Raw genomic sequence first — 22,329 nt, 5'->3', positions numbered from 1 at the left:
GAAACCCAGCACTCAAAGACAAATTGAGAGTTTCTGTGTCATACGTGCCTGCAATAGATCACACAGCAACGAGAACCTGCCGCAGCTGTCCGGCTAATGTGAATTTGATAGCATACACAGTAATAGAGCAGGCTGGGCGAGAAGCGTGACAGGAAAAAGGGAGAACTCTGGCCTCTACATATGAATCATGAGTGCCATAAAGCGAGGGTGATAAATGATCATATCCTCAGATTGTTTTGTTTGGCCTTCTAAATCTGAGAACGATCACAGCACAGTTCCCACAGTTCACAGCTGACTTCACTGCAGGTTTATATATAGACTCTCAGAATTTCACCCTCACTCTGTACAGCGTCGGCCGTTCACTGACATTTTAACCAAGATCTCATCCTCAGCCGAGGAGGTCTCGAGTGAGAAGACCCCCATGGCCTGGGAGCAGCAGAAAATGAGACAGCGAGCAGACGCCATAAATCTGCAGAGCATTACAGCATGTGGAGCAGAAATAGAGAATACTGTCAAATAGGAATAGGTCATCATACAGTGAGCAAGGAATTCAAGGTGATTGTGCTCGTATGTGGCTTCATGGATGCTTTATTCACAGGACAAGGTTCATTATTATTTTTTTTTTTCATCAACCAAATGTACCTATACTATATGTCCAAATGTTTGTGGCACTTATGGCTAGAGGAGTATAAAGCCTCCCAGCACTGAGCTGTGGAGCAGTGGGACTGTGTTGTCTGGAACGATGGTGTGACATTTGTGTTTGTGACCACTTCAGTATCTGAATCAGTTTCTCTAAGTGTGTTATTTATAGGTATATGTTTGAGTAAAATGAACATCAAGAGTTCAGAAATCAATATTTAGTGGAAAAACCCAGATTTGTATTCACAGTATTTATGCATCTTGGCATGTTCTCCTCCACCAGTCTTACACACTGCTTTTTGATATCTTTATGCCACTCCTGGTGCAAATATTCAAGCAGTTCAGCTGGGCTTGGTGGCTTGTGATCATCCATCTATCTATATACACACACGCATATATAAGAAACTGACCACAGTAAACTTTGCATTGTGGGATAACAGTAGCAGTAACATCATCAGTGTCCATCAAAATCATACTCAAACACTGACTGGTTCTAAGTAGGTTTTGTGAATATTTTTGTATATTAGTATTATTATGCAGTATAGAACTGAGATGCACTCAAAAAAAAAGTCATCCTTAAAGTTTAAAATGTTGTAATAATATAAAAAAGGTAACAACCATCTCATGTGACATCCATGACATTACCTTCACAGTTTTCTCTTCACTCTGGTCATGTTCAGCCATAATTAGATTTTTTGAAATTAAATAAAACCCCTTTCTATCAGTCTATTTATCACAAGATCCTAAGAGGCTTTTTTCAAATTCTGTAGTATCATGTTTTAAATCATGACATATGTCATAATCTGTTTGTATGCTTCAGTTCCAGGATGTCAGAAAACGAGACCTTTCTACTGTCCAGCTCCACGAGCATCTTGGATAACTCTTCTCTGCTGAATACCTCCCTCCCACCATTCCCACTGGACTGGGAGACCCCCACCTTCACCACGGCTGCTCGGTTCCGTGTTGTGGCCACCCTGGTGCTGTTTGTGTTTGCAGCCATCAGTAACCTGTCTGTGTTACTCAGTGTGACGAGGGGCCGTGGCCGGCGTTTGGCCTCCCACCTGCGGCCTCTGATTGGCAGCCTAGCCTTAGCGGACCTGGTCATGACCTTTGTGGTGATGCCACTGGACGCTGTATGGAATGTGACGGTGCAGTGGTACGCCGGGGACGCCATGTGTAAACTGCTGTGCTTTCTGAAGCTCTTCGCCATGCACTCGGCTGCGTTCATCCTGGTGGTGGTCAGCCTGGACCGACACCACGCGATTCTGCATCCGCTGGACGCACTGGATGCAGGACGCAGGAACAGGAAGATGCTGATGACAGCATGGACACTCAGTGTGGTCCTCGCTTCCCCACAGGTCAGCATTACACACTATTTCTATCTGTCTAAAACAAAATAATGACTCTGATTAGATACAGATTAGAAACAGACATCTTAAATAAAGTAGTAAAGTTCTAAAGTAATTAGTGCTAAACATGGGCGAATGAAATTGAGGAGAGTTCCCAGGAGGTTTGAATGGGTCATATCAGAAGACCTATTATATACAGGGGACAGGTGTTTTTTTTTTTAATCAAAAATACCTCCCACAGCTGCATTTCTCTCTTCTAATCTAATTTAAATAGCTGAAAGCTACTTAAACCTCAGTATAGAAAACATAAATTAGCTGATAAACATACAGACAGTACTAGTCTAGCACCTTGCCTTTAGTCTAGTCTCTTACCTTTCACACCAGTTTAACCAGTGTCTGATTATCAGCCTGCAGCAGCTTACTAAATAAAGAAATCAAGTCAAACCACAATTTGTTAATTTGTTGTGCTTGAGCCCACTAAAATGGGCTAGTGAAGCCCTTTGGTGCTAAGTCCACACACTTGCCCTACACCAATTAAGATACTTTGGAATAAAACCAATTGAGAGACAAGTGACCCCAGATGGGATAATCATTTAAACCTGAATGAGACTTGTTCTGATGTTCTGATCACCAAAAATCTGAAAATCAAAACAATTTATGATTTATTAATCAATTTCTTTGGTATTTGGTATCATAGCTGACAGATACACACATAAAATATTACTTACTGACCAGACATGTATAAAGTAGAAGAGAACCACACTAAAAGTACAAATGCTCTATCAAAAAGTGATTTGAGTAGAAGTTGAATTGTTCTTTAAGCTCCACACTTAATTAGAAGTACTAAAATATTCAACATTTTTGTACTAAAATATTGCAAGTAATTTTTTGTAAAATGTAGTACTCAAGTACTGAAAGTAAAAGTACAGTACTGTGTTGTGTAGTTATTACACAAAGCAGTGGAAAGTTCCCAAAGTTAAAGGCAGAGAGGGAACAGCATTCACTCAATAATGAGGGGCTTCATCAAACCCACTGACAGTGCAGAGCATCTACCACTCGTTTTTATGTCAATGTACTGTATTACATAAATACAAAAAATATAATAAAAAAATCTTACTGACTCAGATGTGCAAATGCACACACTTGTCTAGTGGCAATGGAAAAAAGAAAAAGCTCCTCTCGCCTATTCTATATATCAGCATTGAGCTGTAGAGCAGTGGAACTGTGTCCTCTGGAATGATTATGGTCCATCCAATACTTTTGAGCTGGGGATTTGTACAAATACTGTATATATATATATATATAAAATGGCAGCTTTATAGGAATAAAAAAAAACTTCCACAACTTTCAGTGAAAGTAAACCAACTTAGAAGTAAAAAATATATATTTTTTTACTTTAATTATCACTGATTCTAATAGCATGTTAAAATGTTAGACTTACCTTACCTTACCATGAATGTGATTTGAGGTACTGCAGAAGTATGTCAGATTAAGGTTTTTTAATTTTCTATGGTCTGGAGGAATCAGAAAAGAGAAATTATTTGAAAGGCTCCGGTTTAGACTTGTAAAGGTTAATCACATTCTGCTTATCATTGCTCTCTCTATCTTTATATAGAAGCTAAATGCCCAGCTGAGTCCGGGACCGGTCAGCTAGTGACCACAAGCTTCGTCTGTACAGACTGAAAGAGTACGCCTGGCTCTTAACTCCTCCACATATTTCACTCCCTAATGCAGGAGAAGTGATGTGAGGGGTCTGTGATCGTGGCCTCGCCTTAGAAACTCATTAAAGCAGAGATGAACAGGTTGCAGAGGGAAGTGAGGGATAGGAAATGAATGGGTGAGTCAGTCAGTGATGGAGGAAAAGAGAGACGGTAAAATGCGTTCAGGACTGGGGGGGGGGGGTGGAGGGGTGAGCTGATCGATACACCTTCAACCCCACTCACTTTCTCTTTCCCACTCTCTCTCTCTCTCTTTCCTTCTTCCTCTCTCTCTCTCCCTCACACAGGCACAAGCACTATTGGCTATTGACTTAGCTCTCTTTCAAGAAGTTGAACAAATAGCTGAGTTTGCACTCTGTGCTGCCGATTTACGACCGTAGTGGAGAATATCTCCATAGAAAATACATTTCATCTGACAAAGCTGATGGAATGCAGGAATGCATGTATGCGCCTGTGCAGAGAATGCTGATATATCTTATGAAAAAAGTATAATCAATTCTACTTAATCAATAGTATCAACAAAAATTGACACATTAATCAGACTAAAAAAAAAACTGAAACAGGAGAACCAGAGCTCACAGAGCATTTATTCATACTAGAGAACACTGTAAAATTAACTAAATAACAACGAAATTGTGCCTTTAAAGATGAACTCCAGTGTAAAATGGACTTTTGGTGTAGTAAACATGATAAAAAGTACTTAGCTTTGATGAATAGCACACCTCCGTTCTCCCACAGCGTTCTGAGATCCAGACATTTTAACTGTTTGTCCAAACACCCTTCAGACTGGGTGACACGGGGCATAAACTCCGAGCACCGCCATTACTCCTGGCACCAGCTGCTACGCTATGCGGAGTCTATGTAACTCGGAACGCTGCGGGAGAATGGAGGTGTGCTATTCATCAAAGGTAAATACCTTTTATCATGTTGTACTACACCAAAAATCCATTTCACACCAGAGTTTTCCTTTAAATGACATTAAAAACTAAAATAATTACTTCATGTTAAAAATACTGTGCTGTCCAGCCCTCATTGCCCACATATTCAGGTCCTGAAGATCTGAAGTCCAGTATTGTACATTTAACCCATCAAATAAATAAATGTTCAAAAAAGTTCAGGATTTAGAAATGAGGACACCTTCAAAAGAACTATAGAAACAAAATTCAGTAAACACTCTGAAGGTTTTTTTTTGAGTAATGCCAGAAGAACGATTTTTGGTATAAAAAAAAGAACCTTTTTGGGTGGCATTGCTCAAAGAACCATTTGTAGCACCTTTCTTTTTAAGATTGTACTAAAACATACTATAATATACTATAATATAACTATAATATACCTATGACTCAGTGAAAGTATATGTCACGACTACATCTCTGGAAGATCTGAGACGCCAGCTTTTGCAACTATTGGAACATTACCTTTGTCACTGTGATTGGATCTGGGTTAAAATTGAAAGCAGCTAGAACATTATTTTGCACCTCCTATACCACCTGTCTTTCACCTCTGATCACCTGTATTTCCTCATTTCCCTCTCTGTGTGACAGTTGTTCATTTTCCGGGCAATCAAGGCTGAAGGAGTGGACTTTGTGCAGTGTGCCACACATGGAAGGTTCCAGAAGCATTGGCAGGAGACTGCATACAACATGTTCCAATTTGTCACCCTGTATGTGTTCCCTCTGCTCGTCATGAGCTTCTGCTACACTCGGATCTTGGTGGAGATCAACCGCCAAATGAACAGGAGCAAGGACAAAGGTGAGTGACTCATTTTCACCTTGTATGATCGGGTCACTGACCTTTCTGCCCTAAGATAAGGTAATTCCTATTATCCTGTATCTCCTCAGGAGGGGAGCCATGTCTGAGACGCAGTGGAATGGATATGATCCCCAAAGCCCGGATGAAGACTCTAAAAATGACCATCATCATTGTCGCCTCCTTTGTGATTTGCTGGACGCCGTATTACTTGCTCGGGATCTGGTACTGGTTTCAGCCTCAGATGCTGCAAGTGATCCCAGAATACGTTCACCATATCTTCTTTGTTTTTGGAAACCTCAACACGTGCTGTGATCCGGTCATTTACGGTTTCTTTACACCATCGTTCCGGGCAGATTTGGCCAGCTGCCTTTGCTGGAGGAATGGGAATGCATCCCCTAAATCTCTGGACAATTTTTCAGGCAATAGGCGAGGAGCCAGTGGGGAGGCAGAATCAGATCTGGGCAGTGGTGATCAGCACAGTGGACAGCAGGCGTAGATGATTTGAAGAACTTCAGAATCTTGCAAATGTTGGAAATATTGAGTCAAAGGTGAATATTAACAGAAGCATTTTGGCCAAATACTTCAGTTTACTGCTCTTTTTTATTTCCATTGACCTAACTGATCTAACTGCTTCTCCAACTACTGATGGACTGAGGTTTCCATGTCCTGAACAAACTTCATATTCCAGTGATGCTACATCACCTCATCCCGGTCACAGATAAATTAACCCACTAAAATGATGGATGTATCTGATCTGTAAGGTCTGTTACGCTGGGTTTTTCTCTCACTTTTGACTCCAGCTTGATGGATTTGACTCTCCAGTTAAACTGTTGACTCTCAATTACAGCCCTTAAAGGACCTTTACGGATTATAACAGTATTTTCTGTAGTAACTTATAACATGATCAGGATGTATCATCAGATATTAAGAAAACATGCTTTTTTGAGTAAAAGCACTGGCAACTGGTGTCAGCAGAGCTTTAGAAAGTATTTTTTTATTTGAACTGAGCTGTATGTCACAGTAATCTGTGTAAATGTTCGCCTTCGAATCTACCCACCGCCATTTCCCCAGTCCCATTTCCACACTCAGGTTTGTCAGGTAAAGACAACAGCAGGAAAACAGTGCACTGCAGCCATGAAAATGGGTGAGCTGTCTACTTTTCTGCTGAACAGGTAATCACTGAGCTTCAGTAAGGTTGCTAACTATAACTGGTTAATTTACCACCACCACTAGCATAATAGAGACAGGCATTTTGGACATTAAAACTTATATATATTCACTGATTAGCTACAGAGTGACTTGCCACTGTGTTATCACTCTGGCAACCCACATGAGTAGACATTTCACTCCCTCTCATTTATTACTGATTGTTCCTTTATTAAACATAAGCTCTTATTTTTTTATAAGACCAAAAATGAATAGGAAAATTAAGGAAAATTGGTTGAACTGTTGATTGTTGAGTCATTACAATATTGGTTTATGCACATTATGGCATGTGTAGCTGGAATGTTGTTTTGTGTATCTGGAGTGTATCTGCTGTTTTCTCTCAACAAGAGAACCATTAGCATTCAAGCAGACCATCTTGAAACTAAAAATCCTACTAATCAGATACATTCTATTCCTGAAATGTAAGATTCTAAGGTAGGAAGTCACCCTATTGAGACTAATTTGAGGTTAATAATCTAGCCTTCTATTTTATTGGACGAAAATGCTAATGCTTAATGACAGCACAGCTAAACGCTCATGTCTAGCAGTGGGCTGTCGATAGCTTGGTATTTTCAGTGCAAATTGCTGCTTCCAATTTCAGACACAGCCACAGTCTGTTACATCTGCAAGAAATATCCTGGGTAAGTGCAAGGGAAATAACTATTTCAAAGTTCAATAAAAATACGAGAAAAACAAGGACAAACTGGTGTGACAGTATACTGAAGTAGATCATACAAAAGGGAAATGTACAAAGTTACAGAGATACTGCCTCACAAGTTAAAGATCTTATCATGAGTTGGCTCACTAGGGAACAGTTCAGAACAGTAGTATGGGTATAGTGTGAAGCCAAGCTGCTTTTTTCCCCACAATGATCCCAGTAAAGAAACCCTAGGAGGGAACTCTTCTGCAAACCATTTCTTGTGATGTCACAGTGAGTTTATAGAAAACAGGAAAAGAGTAAGAACTGAACTTGGAATCTTTGGAAAAGGTTATGAGGCTTTAAAAGTGACCCTTTTCAGGCCACCTTTGTGGAGTCTGTGCAATACATGATAAAGATAGTGAAATGGCTGTTTATCATCATGGACAGTGCAGCATCTGTCAAAAGTGAAGCCACCACAAGTCTGTACTGTAGTTGTATGATACGTAGCTCTGCCCATTCCCATATATTTTGATCCCCATATATATATATTTTCCTTCTATACTTCTATACTAAGGAATAAAAATGATTGACAGCCTTGGCTGTAACAGAACGTCTAAATAACCTTTCTGTGGGGGCTCCAAGTGGTCCAGCAGACTAAGACACTGCCACTATGACATACCTGTCAAGTCTCCCGTTTTGGCCGGGAAACTACCGTATTTTACTCCTCTTTCCCGCCGTCCTCCCGTATTAGTATTTTCCCCTAAATTTCCTGTATTATACTAAATAAAAAAATATATAGGCCGCAGGCGACAATGCACTGACCGCTGTGTGTCTCTTAACCAATCGTGGTGCCGGTTCAAGGAGAAAGTCCCGCCTTTCAGGAGAAACAGCCAATCAGCTAGCTGGTTTTGCGGAGCGCAGTTTAGTGTGCGGGAAGCCCCGCCCCTCCCCTCGCTGTGAGTTCAGGCAGCTAGTCGGAGCAGCTGTCCTTAAAACTAATCTGGATATACGGAGATTTTTCTAAAAGAAAGGTAATTAATCATGTAAACTGTGATGAGATTGTTTCTGATAGCTGGTTAAAAAGACTCTTCTCTGAATCAAAACATAAATTAAACCCACTGTGTGTTTACTAAAATACAGGTTGTGACTCAGTTAGCTTAACTTTAGAATTAGCTAGATAGATATTCAGGGTTTGAGAAAAATCTACATATATATATAATGCCCTGCCCTGATGTGCCTGATCAGCCAATAACTATCATTTCCAAACTCTATTTGTTCAGGGCTAGTTTTAGGGTTTGTTAGAATTTGTTTAAATCTCAAGTATTGTGGTGTAATGTATTATTTAGAAGGGGTAGAAGAGACGGTTGAGCTGGAGAGAGAGAAAATGTGGAGAGGGCTGAAATTAACTGAACTGATCAGGAGTGGACTGAACGATAGAAAGAAGTATTAATGAAAGATTATTAATTGTGTAGGCCCCTTAGGACTATTATTTATTATATATTATGGAATATATCTGATCCATGTCCTTTTTGTAAATTTGTGCACCCTTCAATTTCAATTTTAAATCTATTAAATAAAAAAAAAATATAAAAAAAAAATATATATTGACAGGTATTCACTATGATCAGGAGATCGCGTGTTCGAATCCTGTTTATGTAGCTTGCCATCAGCTACCAGAGCCCTGAGAATGCACATCAATGAACATCATTCCAAACGGTGATGTTGATCAGCACATAGCATCTGTGAGCTATGTATCTATGTATCGGAACTGGGTCCCTGCTCTTTCCTCCGAGCGTGCTGTGATGCTGTTCAGCAATGCTGCATTAGCAGTGGTTGGAAAAGAGGTGGTGGCTGAATTCACATGTATCGGAGGAGGCATGTGCTACCCTCCTGGTGTTGGAACATCACTAGTGATAGCGTTATTGGCTGTGTAAATTGGGAGAAAATGGGATTAAAAATTAGAAATTTAATTTTAAAAACGTTAATTCTGTTCATAGTAGCATTTGTTTATCTCAGTGCTACTCTAATTTGAAAATCTACTTTTACTATTAAAGCATTACACATTCATTAAATATTGGACAAAATGGGTAACCAGTAGAAACATTCATACTGCTTCTCATACTTTAGATTGGACTGTAAACTTAGTAAATGTGGTTTTTGATGCTTGCAATTCTGACTTAATTTTAATGGAACCATGTCGTTCAGCTAAGTGACTTCCTCGTGCTCAGGCTGGAAAGTGTAGAAACATGCATATGATCATTGATTTCCAGTACCAGAGGTGGCAGACGAGTCAAGAAGAATGAGAACTGAAGTTTTCCCTTGGGTTGTCTAAAGAGCTTCAGTGATTAGTGGAAGTATAGGTTGAGTGGAATGCCTGGCCTTGTATCTGATTTAAAAGGTGTCCAAGGAATTGTCCTCACTAAGATTCGACATTCAAGGATTTTGGTCAGAAAGGACTTTGTGTCATGCTGTGATCTCTCATTATGCTGTGCTTCATTCAGTACAGATGTACAGTGCATACTCTAGAATGGGTAACCTCAAGTTTATTGTTTTATTCCAGTAGTAAGATGCTGGAGTACAGAGCCAAAACAAACCACTTGTGTCCTTTTTTAATCAGTAATTAGCATAATTATGAATTGCAATGTAATGTACACTACATTGACAAAAGTATTGGGGAAATTAAGGGTTTTAGAAAGAGTCCATCCTTCTTTTTATTTAAAAAAGACATTCTACTAGATATTTCTATACTCACAACCTCACCTCATCCCCAACTCTCCAACTCACCCCAAAAGTATTGGATGGTGCACCACCATTCCAGAGAACACAGTTCTTCTGTTCCAAAGCTCAGTGCACATCTAGCTAGGCTTGTCACAATAAGTATGCTTATAATGATCAATTTTGATACAAAAAATGGACATTACCTGAAATTATTATTGATTTCCTCAACACTGTTCATCATTGTGTTTACCTAGTGAGATGAGCCTATCAATGCAAATGAGCCGTTTTTTATTTAAACAATATTTTTTTTTTTTAAACAGTGATTTTATTTTATTTATGCTTATATTTTTATATTTCAGTTCCAGTGTCTAAGAAATGTTAAACATTATACATTATGCTACTGTATTATCGTTATATCAGTCTTGACAGTAATATCGTCCTTGTTATCACTATGTTATTTCTGGTACAGTATATAATGGTTATCATGACATCATGACATCCTACCTCTATCCCATTCCCTGCTTTAGGACCATGGAAGGGAAATGTATCCAATTTAAATTTGAAAAAAAAGGAAGAAAGAAAACGGATTTAGCACATTCACACAGCCATGAAAAAATCAGATCTGAGCCACATTGAGCAAAAAAAAAAATTAGATTTGAGTCACTTCAGCCTGGAAATGTGAACATAGCCTATGTCTGCTCTACAGAATCCTATTCTACAGTCATGTGAAATTAAGTGACATTTAATAGGATCAAATGCCAATGTCATTTAGTCTCATCCAATATTTTTAAGAGAGGAAATTAAGAAATGATGTGTAACTTAATCACACAATTACACAACAATCAATCTTACACAGTCTAAACTGGATAATAAATGCGTGTCCAGTTAAATGAATGTATGAGAAGCAAAAGTTATTGGCATTCTTGTCATTATCTTTAAATAATAGAGCTTTTTATATCCCTACTTGGGAACAGCACTTGTGATGGTAATGATGGCTTGGTTTATATGCGCTGTATATGAACTTTACATGTCTTTCCATTCATTTTGTATGAACCATAGTAATGGTGTGCATGGCCTCTGCATTAAAGTGACCTTGTGATGTCAATTTGTAACTTAATATTGATGTGGTTGACCATAAGACCCTCAGGACCCTAATGAATGTCACTGCTGTTACTTTGTGATATAGAGGTTAACGAAGATATTGGCAGGTGCATAAAACTGACCTTTAGTTTTTAATTACATCAGAAAGCCCACTGGAGGTTTTGTGTGAAAACCATGTATTTGATTATAGTGGTCTTTTAGGGGCGGGGGGGTTAGAGAAGCCTTGTTGTTAAGTCATGCTTTTTGTATGTATCTATTACTGCCACTCTTAGGTTGTTCCACACAATGAAATAGCGCTGCTTGTGTCAATGTATGTGACGTGTAGGACTGTTTACCTGTAATCTGAGCACACATACAGTAAATCTCTGTGGTAAACCTTTGCCTCTGTGGTGTATGCACTGTGCTGACAGAGCTGACGGGTTGTGCTGTAGCAATCGCGCCCTAATCACATCAGGACAGCAGCAGGGCCAGCCTTATCTCTGAGCACTCTTAACCTTACCATCCAACCATCAGTGAGGAAGTGAGGAGCATCTGTCAGCACACACACACATACATATACACACACAAACACATCACTGCTTCTGTCATCTCCCCTGTTGCAAAACATTCCAGGTTGCTAATCTCTTCCCATAAGTGATTACATGCTAATTATGTTAAACCACATTGAAAGGAACGAGAATAAAGCTCCCTCTATTCACCCGACCACACTGACACTCTCTTAATACTCAGATCTAATGTTGTGTTAATGAAAGCACAACCCAAATGAAAGACATTTAGTCTAAACATTCAATTGTGGAACCTAATGATTCCAAAAGCTGAATCAGGGACCACTTGAAAAACAAATATCTAGTGTTTAGCTCTCTCATCCTAAATGGATAGAGCAGATAATGTCCGTAATTAGCAATGTTTCCCCTGTTGGGGTCAGAAGTTTACATACACTCATTATGGACATGAATGTCATGACCGTGTTAGACTTTGTGACTTTGGTGTTCCATCAGGACCTGAAGGTCTGTGCCTTTATGGCTCTTGTGTTGTTACTTGAACTAATGAGCATGGCCCAAAGAGACATCCCTAACTTTTAAAATCTATGCTCATCCATCTAAGGTCTGCATTAAATTTCTTGGGTTTTCATGTTTGTCAAAACTGCTTTAAAATAAAAAAAAATGTATGAGGGGGCAGAGAAAAGCTGCCAGTAGTTAATCATGATCTCTAACAGGTTAAGAGGCCTTGGCTTTGGCATCATGTAGGAACTTTAAGTACCAATGGAAAATGTATAATACTAACAATGTGATGATTTCAGAACACCCTCCCTCAAATGATTAAATAACCATGTACACCAAATTCTACAAAAACGATTGTTTTAACTAACTCTGCTCCAGAAAAAGAGAGTTCAAAATAACCACTAAAAGCCCAAAGCCTAGTGTTTCCACTATATACATTTTATTAATACATACATTTTTCCACTGTATACAATTATGCAGCCCACTGCAGCAAAATTAATGGTATCACTTTATTTGGATGAATCCATTATACAGTAGACGTTCTTGAATGTCTATTACCAAACTCTTAGTAGAATGTAAATTATTCTGTATAGAAACTAACCCTATGCCAAATCTTAGGTCAGTTCAGTTGCATTTTATAAACATTTAGTTGAATATACATTGAATGTTAGTTGAACATCTTTGAGGCATTTATAATGGGCCATCCAAATAAAGTGATACAAAATTAATTTTGGTAATTTTAATTAAATTACTATTTTTCCGCACAAGGCTTTTAATTTGAAACAACAGACACAGAAAGTGAAATAATACAGAAAACAGGGAAGGAGATAAGAAATAGGTAGTTCAAACTGCTATTTTTATAGTTTATACAGTTAAAAAGAACATTTGCAATGTAACATAAGGCCCGTACTTTATAATGGAGGTCTGCCATTACTGCTGAAAGAAATCCTAGAGTAAACACTGAATGTAATGAAATTTAATAATAATAATAATAATAATAATAATAATTTCTTAAAGTATTCAGTACTTGCATATACCATTCCAGTATCAGTATCTTCATGCTTGCTGTTCATTCTGAATCTGTGTTGCATATGTCAAAAACTGAACTTTTATTATAATTTAGACTAGACTGAGAGAGCCAACACTAAACTCATACATACATTAATAATTATTTGTTTTCATAAACATTATACTCTAACCACTGTTTTGCTGCTGAAGACCACTTTGCTTCTACGTGTGTAAATGAATGTAACGTTTCCTGCTTGTAATGCTGTTTTCCTTTCTCTCACACCTTTGGTTCCCTTTGTTGTTTTCCCTCTCTCTCTGCTTGATTAAAATGTGTCAGCAATTTAGTTCAATATCCTTTGTTTAGCCACAGAACACTCACGTACATGACCGGCATCATTTCCGTTACTGACTATAGAGTCATTCACTCCTGCCTGCAGGTGGCTAATGCTGCAAAATGAGCTCTGTGCCTTGAAAAGCAACGGTGAGATTTACAGTCCCATTCAGAAGTCTGCAGTCACTTCAGATGACTCATTTTTAATATTAGCTACATTCAGTGATATCTCTACCTGCCTGAGGTTGTAGGTTTTGCGGTGTTCTCCCTGTGTGGGTCTATTTCTTAGGCTTACTGCTACCTCCCAGACACACAGCTTGTGAACCTATAGTGCTAAACTGTTCTTGTGTGAATAACTGTGCTTATGGTTCCCTGCCATGGACCGATGACTTGTCCAGGGGGTATTCTTGTCTCAATTATTGCATGTAGGTTCCTTTAAACCTTTGGGTCCACAGCTCCACAGCTCTAACCTGGGGGGCTTTATACACCTCTAGCTCATACCTGGAATTAGGCATGATACCAACAAGTTCACAAGTTCTGCTCCAGAGAGTATGTTTTAATGTAATGTAATGACTAATTATTTTGCAAGAATTGGACAAGCTGTGTGTAAATTTGCACATCTGTGCAACTTAAGGGTGCAGAATACATTTATTAAAGGAGAACTCTGGTGTAAAATTTATTTTTGTGTAGTAAAACATGATAAAGAGTACTAACCTTTGTTGAATAGCCCATCTCCGCTCTCCGTCAGCTTTCTGAGATCCAGTAATTTTGTGATTTTTGCCCAGCACTCTTTACACCGGGCACTTCGGGGCATCCACTTGTCTCTGCAGATAAATCACTTTTTCTACCGTTATCCAGGCTCAAAGTAGCTTCACACCTCAATTGTAGAATCCAGAGAGCCCTGACAATTTAAAACCAGGCATTAATTATTTAAAAGTGCATAAAAAGCTTATTAAAATCCACTGTATACAACCTGTAGCATAGATTAATCTCTGGGCAGATATTAGGTTATGCTACAGGTTGTAAACAGCGTTTTTAATAAGCTTTTTTTATGCTTATAGCCAAAAGTATCCACCGCCTGCATTGTATTTGGTGATCTTAGGCTTGGATGTAACTGTTGGAATCAGAGGCGTGCAGACATAGACATCAACTCTGCCCTTTATCAACCAAAGTGCCCTTTTGAAACTTCGTTTTTTTGTTTGTTTGTTTGTTTTTTTAAATATTATTATTATTAAGATTTTACTGAGGCCGCTTTGAAATGATCTTTCGAACACCTGAGCGATTAAAAACGAGTGAAAACAGAATGCCCTGAAATCAGCTCGCACACACCCGACCTCTCTTTTCCTCTGTCACGTGACCCCGCGCGGTCGCGCGCAAGGCACTCTAGATGCGCTGCAGCAGCAGTTCAGTTCAGCGAGTCTTCAGCACAGCAGCACGGCAACAGATAGGCTTCTTCTCCCCCGTGTCCCACCAGCCAGGTAACATACACATCAAGTAAAATCGTTCCGTTTGCCCTCTAAGCCCAACGTGAAATAATTTTGTTGTGCAGTAAAATGTCTCATACAGCACCAAACTACTAAGCATCTTTAGCCGACTGGTCACCAGATAAACTAGCCGCTCTAGCCCAAATGAATGATAGATAACGTGAGGACGAAAAAAAAAAAGTGCCCTTTTTCCCACCCTGAGCACTTGCCCCCCAAAATGTCTGTGCACGCCACTGGTTGGAATGGAAAAAGTTCTCTACACTCTACACTCCTGAAAAGGACTAATTATTTCACTTGTAGAAGCAGTCTGCAAGTCTAGGTGCTTGATTTTATAATACACCTGTGGACATTGAACTAATTGGAAGAGATTCAATTATTTGGATGTGTGAGCGAATACTTTTGGCAATATAATGTATATACAACAACTGTAACCACATCATCAGCCCAGATCGCTACTTTTCCATAGACCTACATTAACTCTCAAATTCCTATCCACAACAGTTCGGTAATGTCATCCTGCTGCACACTTATCTCTTGACCTTTGAACAAAGTCTTGACTAAAGTCTGCTAATCTTCATGAAGCGCATTAGGAAATGCAATTAGCAGTGAATAGCGCCGTCCTCTCTCAGCAGAATACGAAGAACATCGATCTACTCTCACAGAAGCTTGCTGAATTTGGCCTCAGGGCATTCATTGTAATACCATTGCTAGGTGCTGCTATTAATAATTAATTAAACCCTCTAAAAATCCATATCTGCATCTACATTTCTGATACATTTACATCGATCAAATGCATGCATGAATTTCAATCAAATTCAAGCTGACAGTGAACATCCGGAGCAGCCTAGGCCTTAAATTGTCCTCCTAAACTCTGTAGAATTACCGGTGGAACATGGCTTTTTTATACTGGTGTTATAATTTAGGGACAACAGTTTGCATGTAGTTACAGAGAAGTTACCCCTAGGATAATATTAGTAGATAGTGCCTAACTGCACTTAATGAATGAATCAATATAACACAACTTAACTATCTGGGATCATTAAAACCAAATAATTTCACCTCAAAAAAAGAGATGTTGAGATGCACACTCAGTCACTTTGTATAAAATTAACTATAGATCTGTTTTTTTATATTCTTCTAGATAAAATGTGGATCTCAACCCTCCATAAACTAGCTGTGGCCCAAAGAGGAGCTCAGCCTACTCTGCCAAAACAGCAACTTTACAGGATAGTGATAAAACCTTCTTGACTTTCAACGGAAGTCACGGTAAAAACTGTTCATTCTGGTGAATTTCTATTGGTCCACTCATCAATACTCTGACACAGTGTAAGGGACAGTTTGTGTGTTCAAATAATGTAGTAAACTAAAAATCGACAAAAATGGAGATACTTGTTTTTAATTGGACAGCAGCAATATGCCTTGTCCGACACAAATTAAGATATCCACTGGAGGGATCCGAGTGGTCCACTTGTCTAAAGCGCTGCTAATTTAATTGGGAGACTGTTGGTTCAAATACCTTTCATACAGCTTGCCATCAGCTGCCAGAGCCCTGAGAGAGCAGAATTGGCATTGCTTTCTCTTGGTGGGTAGATGGCACTCTTTCCCCTCATTACTCCTAGGATTATTTCAGTCAGCACAAGGCGTCTGTGAGCTCGTCTACACCTTTCTTATGTTGTGGCATCGCATGTGATGGGGGACATACAGCCGAGTAGCAGCTGAATGGGTAGGACAACTGGCCTAGCTAAACAGGAAGAAAATGAGAACAATGTGAAAAAAACTGCTGCTGATGGAGCTTTACTGGGTAGCCAGCTAGCTCTGAGGAAAGCACAGCCATCCAGCTCATCAATTAACAGACGCCTGTGCTGACCAACATCACCTTGGTAGTGATGTGGAGAGAGTGCCATATATCAACCCAGAGAGAGCAAGGGCAATTGTACTCAAGCTCTGGCTGCTGATGGCAAGCTACACAATCCAGGATTCGAACCAATGAAGCTCAGATCATAGCCTTAGTCTGTTACCGGACCAATTAGAGCCCTGTCTCCTCCCCTTTATCTCTGTTATCTCTCCCTCCTCACTACACTTATCATTAAGGGGAGTACTGGCTTTCTACCACAAGCGAAAGCTCCCTGAACCCTAACCAAGAAAGTTTACTCTTTAATCTCTACCCAAAAAACAAGAAGTGACTGCATTTTCTGCACTAGCATTAATAGTTTAGGATAATCCGTTTTCTCAAGCCATTTTGGTATAAAAAACAAGTCTGTATTAAAAGTCATGAAGCATAGAGGGTTAAAGGAAATCTTTGAAATTATAATTATCTATAACACATTCAAACAGCCTTCAGGTTGATGATAAGGCATGGAGAAATAATTAAAGTGACAATATTTTAAAGTTTTACACTACTGCTGCAACCTCGGATTCAAAATTATTCTATTGTCCCACAGAGAGAAGACAGATATCAGGGTGACTAGACAAAACCACGAATTCAAGTAGATCTAAAGAAAAAAAATCCACCCTAAAATAGTCCTGACCCCCCTCTCCACCAAAGCAGCTGCTTTGTTCTCAACTGCTAGCTGCGGCATAAGCTATGACAGGAGCTTCAGCACCAGCTGCTCTGCTACCCGTGTTCCCGCTTCTGTACCTGATAACGATTTCTGCTCAAGCGTCAACCTTCGTCACGAGGTGAGAAGAAAATAACAAGACAAGTAAAAAAAGGGAGTTCCTCCACAGAAGCTGTGTCCCATCTCATCAGTGTGAAGAGAGATGAGTCACCACTGAGATAACTCTGCAGGAGCTTCACTCTAAAGGTGAACAAAAGTACTGCAGTGTTTCTAAACTAAGCACTGTGGAATCTGTCAGACTGTATACTTCTTTATACAAAAGTGAAACTTTTCCAATAAGGAAAGTAATATTAAATATTATATATATATATATATATATATATATATATATATATATATATATATATATATGACATAAATATTAATATATGACATTTACAGCTCTGAAAAAAAGAGACCACTTAAAAGTTAAGAATTTCTTTGATTTTACCAAATTTGGTTAACCTCTGGAATCTATTCAGGAGAAAGATGGATGATCACAAGCCATGAAACCAAGCTAAACTGCTTGAATTTTTGCACCAGGAGTGGCTTAAAGTTACTCAAAAGCAGTGTGTAAGACTGGTGGAGCAGAATATGCCAATCATTATTCCACTAAACACTGATTTCTGAATATGAATTTGATTTCTTCGCATTATTTGAGGTCTGAAAGCTCTGAATCTTATTATTTTAGCCATTTCTCATTTGGCATTTCTCATTTATGCAAATAAATGCTCTAAATGACAATATTTTTATTTGGAATTTGGGAGAAATGTTGTCTGTAGTTTCTAGAATAAAACAACAATGTTTATTTTACTCAAACATTTACCTACAAATAGCAAAATCAGAGAAACTGATTCAGAAACTAAAGTGGTTTCTTATTTTTTTGCCAGTATATAGAACATAAAAAAAACAAGCAAGAAAGTAATAGAAAATAGATAATACTAAAGAGGGCATAAAAAAGACATGCCACCTGGAAAATGTAGTTCAAGGACAACTTTTGCTGGTAGCTGGTTTCTAATTGTCTTTGATGGTCAGAGTTGTTAAAAACAAACTTTATACCAGTAAGCAAGCTGCTTAACGTACTTTGACCAGTATGGTATTTACTCATGCTTGGTCATGCTAATCGAAGAGTAATGCTGGTCAGCCATCTTTATCAATTAAATCATACAAGTCATGCTACTTGTCTAGCTTGGTAAATTTGATTATATAGATCGACCAAGCTCATGCTGGTCATGTTAATAAACCAGAAAATACTTTCGCTTGATGTTTGATGAACTGATATATACACTCACAGATATAAAAGCAAGTGCATGAGAGGTTAAGTAGCAGCAAACAACCAAATATATCCAACACAATAGGAAACTGTAGGGAAACAAATCAGGGTTAGAACCAAGATAACAACACAAACCAGACACATCTTACATACGCAAATCATACACAGACAGGATAAACAGGCAGAAAGCACTTAGTATGCAACTACTGTATGTGTGTGTTGGCAATACTTTGCAAAGTTACAAAGTAAAGGAGTATAATCTACAGATGTGGGGAATCCGATAACTGAGAATGTCTCTGATTGGCTGGAGGTAAACACATAATAGAAGGAACAAGGGAAGGAGGATTGTAGGAAATGGAGGCCTGAAAGTATAACAATGCACGTGAAGCAGAATATGCAAATGGTGGGTATTAATTAAACCTTAAATTCTGTACTTATACATATTATTTTCCAATATCTTTTGGCTTCTTCTGGAGGGCTGTATGATCATTTATTTTTGGTTAATGTGTTATACGTTTTAAGCTTAAATTATGCAGTGAATTACAGCAACTTGTGCATTTATTTGGCCAGTATCACTCTTCTGAATTGAAAGTGTTAATGTAAACCTCTTTTAGTCAGTAGTCCTGGGTTTGGATTTGTCACAGCCTCTTTTTGCATTTTCCCTCTCCTAATACACTGAAATGGCTCCTCTTAGGCTTTGTACTGAACTGAGTCAAATGTGCTAGCACAGCATCCATGAATGTGCACTGCACGCAGTCCATGGGATTGGTTCTAATAACTGCTGCTCTAAACAGTCCTGCACTTTTCCTTGCTTTTTTTAAACAGCAGAGAGCTCATGGAAAACAAATGCAGAGACCTTTGTATATAAATCAACAGTACCAGTACCTCTGGAAGCTTTATCCTCAACAGCACTGGAGGGACCTGCAGGAGTGTTGAATGATGTGAACATGTGTAATAGCTGTTGAGAAGTCCTGGAGAGCACTGTGGGTTTAGCCCTTTTGATTAATCTCACCAGCGATTTTTCATCGTTTGCTCTAGCCTCTCTTGCCTTCTCCTCCTTCACTGTTTCTCAAGGGATAATCCCACTGTTCATGAGACCAGCGCACACAAAATCCAGCACATATGTGCATCGATTCTGCTCAGACAGTGTCTTACCCTACTGAAATCAATCAGAAAACAGATTAGTTATGTAGAAAAGGACACTGGAAATGAACAATTGTAGAGAATACAAGTAATGGGCATGAAAAATTACACATTTTGTACATTTTAACTGTGTGACGCAGTTGGACGTCCTACATTTTGAATAGCGGTAGAGGTTTAAACAGTTTCCTGGTGTTTGCAAGTTAGTTAAGAGTTGATTGAGACAGTCCTTGAAAGAAGGTATCATTATGACTTTAAGAGTTCTCTGGCCTCTGAGGCATCTGGGATGGACCATCACACACAGTGGAAACACATATTGTGGACAGACAAGTCAGTATTCCTGATCTTTTTTTGGAGAAAATGAATGCAATGTACTCCTAACCAATGACAAAACGTACCATCCAGATTGTTTTCAGCAAGGGTCTGTCAGAGTATGGGACTGGGTCTGTACTTTGGGGTCTAAAGACATTTTCTTTTTTAAGCTTATCTTTATAAATTTCCCTTTAAAGTAATTTGCATATATTATAATACCCATATATTTTATATTGAAATGTCCAGAACAATCTCAGCTCTCTTAGTAATGAGGTATCATGTGACCTAGAGCAAGTTTGAAGAGGTAATCTGATTCTAAACCTGAAAAATCTGAAGTCTTTTTTTAGATTTTAGAAATTTATTATATACAATGAGGGCCGAAAGTGTTTGCACCCCTTACACTGTTTCCAGAAAATTAAGTATTTCTTCTAGAAATATATTGCAATTACACATGTTCTGTTATGCACACGTTTATTTGCTTTTTGTGTACTGGAACATGTTTTAATGTTATTTCTGAGCATTGTATTCGCAAACCTTCATAATTTATAGAAACACTGAGGCCGGCACGTCTGTAGACCCCAGAGGATTAAAATGAAATATATTTTCCAGGGGCATTTATTCACTTTCATTTCATGGAAATGCTTTTGGAGCACCTATGTTATAGACATTCACTGCTGTACTGTACATACACTAAATAAGATAGTTCCTTAAACTAAAACATGTTTATTTCATCTATACAGAAATACAGTCTATTACACTGGCTGAGAAAATTCACCTGAAAGTTAAGTTCTCATTTTAGTCAACTAAATGCAATGAATTGAGAGAAGCTTCTAGAAATAAATGGCTGTGACCCAGTATACTGTGTGGTTGGGGACTGCCCAATGGCCTTGAGGAAATGTAGCATCTGTGTGTGATGTAATAGCACAGACATTATGGCTTTTTTACTGATATGACCTGTTTATTAGACAGTAAAACTGTAAATAACACTGTGTTTTAGAAGAGATTTGATTCATGTTAATAAGAAACATATTTAACGTAAATTACAGACAGTAGCAGGCAGTCCACTAGACTTGGCATATGTGCTCCCAGAGCTGATTCCCTGAGATAAGGTGACATTTAGATGTTTGGCAGATTCATGTTCAGCCCCAGGAGCGTCAGACTCATATGGCAGCCTGTCATTTTACCTGAGATTTCAGTGGCAATGGGAAATCTTTAGGGAGGTACAATACAGTGTAATTGCCTGGTTCAGCCAGTAATATCCTCTGGGAAAACCTGTGTCCACACCACAGCACTACTACAGCAAAATGGGATTGTGCTGAATGGTAGATTTATTATCTCCAGTGATACAATTATATTGAATTCAGTTTAGTTATTCTCTAAAAATGTTTTTTTTTTTTTTTTTTTATTAAAAATGTGATTTTCATTCTGCAAGTTCTACCATACCATACTTATCTTATATTTGGCTGATTTCATTTAATGACAAAAACATGAAAATGCAAATAACGTTTTTCCTAAACTAAAACAAGACTGAATATTAAAAATTATTTAAACCATATTAAATCTTTACAATAAAAGTAATAGACTGTGCACAGCCGGTTCTGTAAAATTATTCAATGTTAATTAACTATAAAATACAAGGAGCAGAGGTGCCAGCATTTTACTGTTATTCATTTGAACTGTATTTACATGTAGAGCAGTACTATGCATATATTATAAAATACAGTTTAATACTGTTTTAAATCCCCTGTAAATTTACAGCAAATCATTACAGTGTTGTTGTTTACAAATATATAAATAAATAAATGGCAGATATTCTGAATATAATTTGGTCCAAATTGTTGATGGTCTGCTGGATTCAGGTAGGCACAGCTGGCAGAATGGGATCGAAGGCATGGACAAGGTCACTGGTCTCCATGGTTTCTGTAGGTATGGAATGACATCTTACTGTAAGTGAAGTGATGAAAGAGGATTTAAAAATCAATAACGGCCAGAGAGCACCTGGAGGACAAACACCCTCGTCTGAGGAGTAGATATAAAGCAAATAGTTAATCTTAGCTGTGGGA

The 22,329-nt window shown here is 38.4% G+C and overlaps 1 protein-coding gene across 1 annotated transcript; it reads left to right on the top strand.

Moving 5' to 3' along the window:
* The first annotated feature begins 1,421 nt into the window (after nucleotides 1-1,421).
* gnrhr1 (gonadotropin releasing hormone receptor 1) lies at nucleotides 1,422-12,564 on the top strand. The gene is made up of 3 exons (XM_007259837.4): nucleotides 1,422-1,997; nucleotides 5,248-5,455; nucleotides 5,545-12,564. Exons 1-3 carry the CDS (start codon nucleotides 1,467-1,469, stop codon nucleotides 5,949-5,951), a joined length of 1,146 nt encoding a protein of 381 aa, XP_007259899.1. The 5' UTR covers nucleotides 1,422-1,466; the 3' UTR covers nucleotides 5,952-12,564.
* Nucleotides 12,565-22,329: the final 9,765 nt, after the last annotated feature.

Source organism: Astyanax mexicanus, chromosome 3 (genome assembly GCF_023375975.1).
Source record: "Astyanax mexicanus isolate ESR-SI-001 chromosome 3, AstMex3_surface, whole genome shotgun sequence".
Taxonomy (NCBI): Eukaryota; Metazoa; Chordata; class Actinopteri; order Characiformes; family Acestrorhamphidae; genus Astyanax; species Astyanax mexicanus.
This window is presented reverse-complemented; position numbering and strand designations above follow the sequence as displayed.